The sequence below is a fragment of the Mastomys coucha genome, unplaced genomic scaffold (assembly GCF_008632895.1).
Source record: "Mastomys coucha isolate ucsf_1 unplaced genomic scaffold, UCSF_Mcou_1 pScaffold5, whole genome shotgun sequence".
Taxonomy (NCBI): domain Eukaryota; kingdom Metazoa; phylum Chordata; class Mammalia; order Rodentia; family Muridae; genus Mastomys; species Mastomys coucha.
Window position 1 is genome coordinate 50,360,544 of NW_022196911.1, and position 7,355 is coordinate 50,367,898.

General features: G+C 45.1%; 1 protein-coding gene across 2 annotated transcripts in view; it reads right to left on the reverse strand.

Moving 5' to 3' along the window:
• Fat2 (FAT atypical cadherin 2) overlaps window positions 1-7,355 on the reverse strand; it is an 89,948-nt gene that overhangs the window by 58,149 nt on the left and 24,444 nt on the right. For both annotated transcript variants that reach the window (XM_031351603.1, XM_031351604.1), the window contains one exon: window positions 2,678-5,948. In XM_031351603.1, the coding sequence (XP_031207463.1) occupies window positions 2,678-5,936 (3,259 nt within the window). In that variant the 5' untranslated portion in view covers window positions 5,937-5,948. The remainder of the gene's footprint in view (window positions 1-2,677; window positions 5,949-7,355) is intronic.

The window sequence follows — 7,355 nt, forward strand, 5'->3', positions numbered from 1 at the left end:
TATGAAAATTAATATTACCAACATATCCTAATCGATTGAAATCCAAAAATAGGAGGAATTAGAAATTTATTGACTGTAATCCAATGGTCCCTCTCATTTGGTAATTGGAGAAATAGGTCCAATATTATACAATCTATATACACTTTCAGTCTGTTTGTTTGTGACAGTGTCTTGCTGTGTACAACATAATGATCTTGAGATCATGCTTCTCCTATTTCAGCCTCTCTATTAGTAGTATTGTTTATTTCATGTTTTTACACTATACTATGGTTTTCAGAACAGCTTACATATTTTAAAAGTACTTATATACCCAAAAGAAATGTAGACAATTAAATTGGGAGGGGGTTTGTAAGAGAACAGCAAAGAGTGAGACTGACTGCTTTGCTTGACGTTTGTAACTCTTGTATCAAGTTACCACAGTAAGAGCCAAGATTTTAAGCTCTACTAAATATAAAACAAACAAACAAAACCACTTTATATATTTTGTTCATTTAAGAAAATATTAGTAGTGATGTGTTATTTTGAAATATACAGTTAATATGTTTGGAGTTATTTAAAATTTATATAGAGAAAAACATATGTATTTTCAGTATTGCCGTAGACATGCATCTACATAAGACTGTTAAATTGATTGTTGTTTTATATCAAACAACTTTTACAATACACATTTTTATTGTTATAATATTTTATAAATTTTAAAGAATATGACAAAAAAGATTTTGTAGGTATTGAAGGGGGGTCTCTAGGAGGAGTTGGGGTACAAAAGGAAAAGAAGAATGTGATTTAATTCTATTTACCTAAAATATGTTTTTAAATGTTAACAAATTCAGATAAATTGAAATCATGTAACTTTTCTCATTATAATGCAATAAAACTTAAAAAAAGCTATAAGAAATCAAACTATTAACTGTTTACCAAAAAAACAAACAAAACCCCAAACACTTATAATACATATAATTCAGCGTATAAATATTCATGTGTAGTTTTAATGAACCTTTGTCATCTGAACTGACCAGACCTTCCTCCAAGAGCCAAAAACCAACTAAACAAAAACCCCAACACCAGACATGAGAAGAGCCTTCTTTGGAATTGCTGGCCAGACTATTGAAGAGACTCTCAAAACACAGAGCCCATTGCTGTTGGAAAGTGCCAGAGATGAAAGGTAAGTCCTTCTGACTGAAAACACCATGTTCTTCCAAAACATGGCCCAGAGAGTCCTGAGCTGGAACTGACCTGAAAGCCTTCTCCCTGAGGACCAGCTTTCATGGCACCAGAAAGTACCATGCAGGCATCCAAAGGAGAGAGGCCACCAACAGTCCTTCCAACCCATCTATGATGCCTATAACCCACATCAACAAACACCATGGCACAATAACCCTAGCGGTGGCAAGTATACGTTGGTGGTAGCTAAAAGCTCTCTAATTGGACTTAAGACCTGCTCAGCAAGAGGGAGGCCATGATTGATACTGGAAACCTCGCTGACTACTCAGTGCTGATGATGAAATCATAGATACTGGAGAAGAATCTACAACCACTCATTTGCTAAACCAGCATAATCCCCGACAACAATCTATGCATTTGTCCTTTTTCCCACAGATATGTCTTCTTCCCTCATCAAAGAAGCGTCTCTTTGCAACAGATGGAGACCATTACAGAAAACCACAACCAATCAAAATCCAGAGTTGTGGAGCCCAGTCACCGCAGATGCATCTACAAAACACTCCTGCACCTGAGGCTCATGGAATTTTGTAGAAGATGGGGTGGAAAGACTGTGAGAGTCAGAAAGTCGGGGAGTTTGCTCTGAGATCACGTTTCCTAGTAATATCAGAAACTACACCCACAGAGTCTCACCAAAGTGTCCGCCCAAACGTAAGCTGGACAAGGACACCAGTGAACACAGATGCTAAACCGGATGGAGAGAAGGCCACAAGAATCCTTCACACAGAACTATAGGCAACTAAGGGGGCCTGGGAGTGGTCTGCCTTCCCTGGGGAAAAGCAGACCAACTTGTTGTCCAGTACCAAGTGGTCAGCCCTGAAAACATACGCATATAGATAGGTAGCATTATATAGGCAGATAGGTTATATTTAAAAATATACATGTATGTACATAGATGTATATGCACACAATAACAATTAGTAAAGAAACAAAAGGAGGCCACAGTTTTAAGGAAAGCAAAGAGATGTATATGGGAGAGTTTGGAGGGAGAAGAGGAAAGGAGAAATGTAATTAAATTGTAGTCTCAAAGATAAAAAGGGGAGGCTGGAGAAAGGGCTCTCCAGTTAAGAGCACTGGCTGCTCTTCCAGAGGTTCTGAGTTCAATTCCCAGAAACCACATGGTGGCTCACAACCATCTGTAATGGGATCCAATGCCCTCTTCTGGTGTGTTTGAAGGCAGCTACAGTGTATTCACATACATAAAATAAATAAATCTTTTAAAAAAGATTTTAAAACAATGAAAAAGTGTATAGCTATCATGTATCACTTTCATAAATGGGATATATATGCTTATTATGCACACATATAGTATGCATTTTACACATGCATGTATGTGTGAGTGTACAAAAATCTGCCATAAAAGTCCTCATAAAGACAAATTTAAAACACAATGATCAGAAGGCTCCTTTCATCCCCATGTTCTCCAGGCCCTGGCTCTCCATGTACCTCACCACAGTACCTGTGTCTTGGTTGATGCTGAAGGCTTCCAGGCCAGTGCCAGCCCGTAGGAAGTACTGGAGCTCTCCATCTAAGCCACTGTCGTCATCCTGAGCTGTGACTACCATCACCTGGGTCCCTGCCGGGCTGTTCTCCTGCACCTGGCCCTGGTATACAAAGGATGAAAAGTGGGGAGAGTGGAGATTCTCATTTACATCCATGACTAACACTTCTACGTGGCACAGGGTCCTTCGGGCAAGAGGCCTCCCATTGTCACTGGCCCAAAAGCTCAGATTGTAACCAGCTCGCCTTTCAAAGTCTAACTCTTTTTCCAGACTCAGAGCTCCAGTCATGGGGTCTATCCGGAAGGTTCCGTGGACATCATCCACCAGGATATATTTCACTTCACCTGCAGGGCCCAGGTCAGGGTCAGAGGCATCTAGGAATGTCAAGACTGTCCCAATGGGCATGTCTTCTGGCACCTTCAGGCTACTGTGCTCTTTGATACACTGGGGAGGGTTGTCATTGATATCCTCCAATGTGACTATCAAGTCAGTGACAGAGAAGAGCTGGTGGCCCTTCATGGGCTGGTCCCTGGCCTCTGCCTTGAGTATGTACTGAGGCTGCGATTCCCTGTCAAGGTGTCCTGTGACAACCAACTCCCCAGTGAGCGGGTGGAGAGAGAACTTCTCTGTAGGGGTTAGTAGGGTGTAGCGAACCCTCCCATTGTCCTCTGAATCGGCGTCCCTTGTCTTCAGCTCTGCGATCGTGGTTCCAACTTCTGTATCCTCAGAAATGGTGAGTTGGTATCCACCTGGAGGAAACCTGGGTGGGTTATCATTCCAGTCTTTCACAGTCACTGTCAACAACTTCCAGGAGGACTTCGGAGGAGTACCCAGGTCATACACGGTCACATTGAGGACATAGAAGCTGGTGGTCTCATAGTCCAAGGCTGCTGCCACCGTGAGCAGCCCTGTCTCCAGCTCAATGTCAAAACAACCTTCCTCATTGCCATCTGCAATCACATAGACCAGTCTGCCATGAAAGCCAGTATCTGGATCAGTGGCTGCCAGGTGGGCCAAGGGGGTGTTGATGGGAACCTGCTCCAGAATGTCAATGGACTGGGGGAAGTGGTCCTCAAACTGGGGAGCATGATGATTGATCTGATAATTGCCAAGGGAGGTGAATTCCTCTTCACCCAACTCTTGGCCCTGAAGCCCGGCAGACTGGAGGATGGTCTTTGTGATGTGGGTCAGCACTCCTGTTTTATCACACCGTAAAGGGGCCTCAGAGTGAGGGTCCTTCACCACAGTGACTTTCAGAGTTGTGGGGGAGGCATAGTTCTTGCCATCAGAGGCTGTAATCTCCAGAGAATAGACAGTGGGCCGAACAGCAGTGAGATTCATAAAAGAGCGTTTGAGAGTTATCACTCCCGAGAAATGGTTGAGATGGAAATAGTCTTGTTCATTGCCAGACACGATTTCATATTTTAGGTTCTGAAGTTCATCCATGTCTATTGCAGACACAGCCATTATCGATTTCCCGACCGGCGCGTCTTGACGGAGGGACACAGTACAATTGACTTCCTCAAACATAGGCTGATTGTCATTCAAATTCTTGAGCCTCAGAGAGACGGACACCTCCTTCTCCTGGCGAAAAGGGGACCCCCAGTCTGACGCTCGGACCCGAAAGGTATAAATTCTCTTCATGAGTTCATAGTCCATGGGTTTGGTGGTGGAGATGACCCCCAGGTAAGGGTCAATAGAGAATGGCACAGCTTTGGGGCCAGCAATGGAATAGGTGATGTGTCCATTGTCTCCATGGTCCTGGTCTGTGGCTGTCACCGTCAAAACACTGGTGCCAGGTGGGATGTTCTCATCCAAGGTACCTTCGTAGGAAGACCTGTTAAATACTGGGGCATGGTTGTTACAATCCACGATATCAATGATCACTGTGGTGGTGGCCTGACCCAGGGAAGTTTTGACATGGAGCTGGTACTGGTTTCGCTCATGGAAGTCCACAGGTTTCATGGTGGTGATCAGGCCTGTGCGAGCATTCAGTTTGAACACGGTGTTCCCAGGGGATGGCTTTAGAGCATAGCGCAAAGTGGGAAGGGCCGTGGTGACCTTTACCAATGCCACTCGGCTTCCAGGAGGAGAGAATTCAATGAGCTTTACTCTGTAAACAGCTTTCTCGAATCTGAGGTTGGTCAGCTTGTATGGTGGGAGATGGAAAGCCCTGATGATGGAGTGGGGTGGAAATCTGCTCCTACTGTGGGTCTGGAGGCTGATGTTGAAGCCTTGAAGGTGTTCTGCCCAGTTAATTTCCCTGACTGCCACCAAATTGAACTCATTGCCTTGGGCATAGGACTTGAGGACTTTGAAGTACTTTCCAGGGTCACCACCAACCACCTCCAGGGAATCTACTTCAGCTCCTGAGCCATTTGTATCCACTGTGACAATGGCATAGATGTCACCTTCATCACCCTCTGGTGGATTCAGGACCACTAAGGTGATAGCTGGGGGCTTCCTATGCACAGGCTCCACATGAATTACCAACGAAGCCAAGTTTCCAAAGCCATTGCCCTCTGAGATTTTTCTCATGCGGTCCACAGCCAGCACCTGGAGCTCATACTTCCCTCGCCATGTGACATTCAGCTTTCCAGCCACAGTAACCACCCCACTGGTGGGATGGATGGCAAACACCTCTGACCTGGCATTAAAAGCGTAGTAGAACTCAGCATTCTGGCCCAGATCAGCATCTGTGGCAGTAACTTTGCAGATGGGGCTCTTGAGGGGCCTGTCCTCAGAGATGGTGAATCTGTAAGAAGGTGGGGAAAAGAGGGGCTTCAGGTCATTCTGGTCCAGGATGTGGACCACCACTTGGGTCAGTGCTTCAAACTCCAAACTCTTGTCTGAGGCTTGCACGATGAGCGTGTAGCTGTCTCGCACCTCCCTGTTGAGAAGTGCCGTGTTACTGCTCTTGGTCCTTATTCTCAGAAAGCAGAAGTTGCCCACCACGTGCTCCTCAGTCTTAAATACTCCAGCTGTGTCTCCAGAGATGATCCGGTACTTCACCACCCAATGGGGCTCTGCCAGATACATGCCCATCTTCACTGGGCTCTCCACATAGGTCTTGGGAGCAGAGTTTTCATAAATGGTTGCATTGTACAGGGAATGTGTGAAGCGCCAAGCCAAGGGGGTGATGGTTTCTTCTAGGGACTTCTCACAGGCTGCACGGTGGAGCAATACGATGGCTAGACCCAGCACGACAAGCATCATGGTGAAAAGCTCCTGAATAAGAAGAGGGAAAGGGTTCAAGTCAGAGAGGAGACAGCTCCTATCACCATGGTTCTTTCTCTTTTGAAAGCATATATTAGTTGTACTTAATAACTAGTTTAAAACATTTTCACACATGAATATAACGTATATGATCAATTTTACTCTTGTCACCCTCTTTTATTCTTCCTCCCATTCCCCCAGATCCAGACCCTCCTTCCTCAACAGCACAAGGGAGGATGCAGAGTAAAAAGCACAGTTACACCTGCTTCCCACCCATTGCTGCGGGCAGAGGCTCCGTCTGACTTAAGCCGCATCAGAATACAGACAGCTGGAAATATTCTCTCAGCGGCATCCTGTGGATATAACCTAGTTTCAATTGGTTCCTCCTACCCACCCCCAGAAACCTTTGTGGCCACCTTGAGAAGGTAAAATAGTTCCACCTCTTAGCGAAGGACCCAAGCTTAGTAGTTTCTCCATGTAAGACACGTCCCCCCACCCTCCACTGGTGCTGAGCTGGGCCGGAATGAACTTCATCTGTTCACACAGAGACTACAGACGAGTACTGCCATCAGGATCCCAGATCTGGCACCAGGCTACCTGGATCTCAGCCCCCGGTCTCCATTTGCTAAGTGGTTAACCCTCCAGCAAGTCCCTGACCTCTGTGAACTTGGATTCCTTAATATAGGGATAGAAATAGCATCTAGGTGGTGCTGGTGAAGATGCCTCCGTGGTTAAGAGCGCACACTGCTCTTCCAGAGGATCAGAGTTTGGCTCCCAGTGCCCACATCAGACAGTTCACAATTACATCTGATTCCAGTTCCAGGGAATCTGATACCTTCTTTTGGCCTCTGCAGGTATCCACACTCACTTACACAAATCCACACATTGACACCTCCATACACATATAATTTAAAATAATATGATATATATGTTTGTGTATTATTTAGGGCTGAAGATATTGTTAAATCAATAGAGTGCTTGCATAACATGCATGAAACTCTGGATTTCATACTAACACTTCTGTACAGTGGTGCATGCCTATAATCCCAGGGAGCAGGAGCTAGAGGAAGGGGGATCAGAAGTTCAAGGTCATCCTTATTTGCATATCAAGTTTGAGGCCAGGCTAGGCAACACAAGATCCTATCTTTAAAAAATAAAAGTGTGGGTGACTCTATCTCATAGCAGTGTTGTGTAAATTAAAGGGGAAAATGAAGTTAAGGGATCTAGCACAGATCAATATGAGGTAAGTTTTAACAAGATTAGCCATTATTAAGAATGGGAAGAGCCAGGCAGTGGTGGCGCACACTTTTAATCCCAACACTTGGGAGGCAGAGGCAGGCAGATTTCGAGGCCAGCCTGGCCTCGACAGAGTGAGTTCCAGGACAGCCAGGGCTACACAGAGAAACCCTGTCTCAAAAA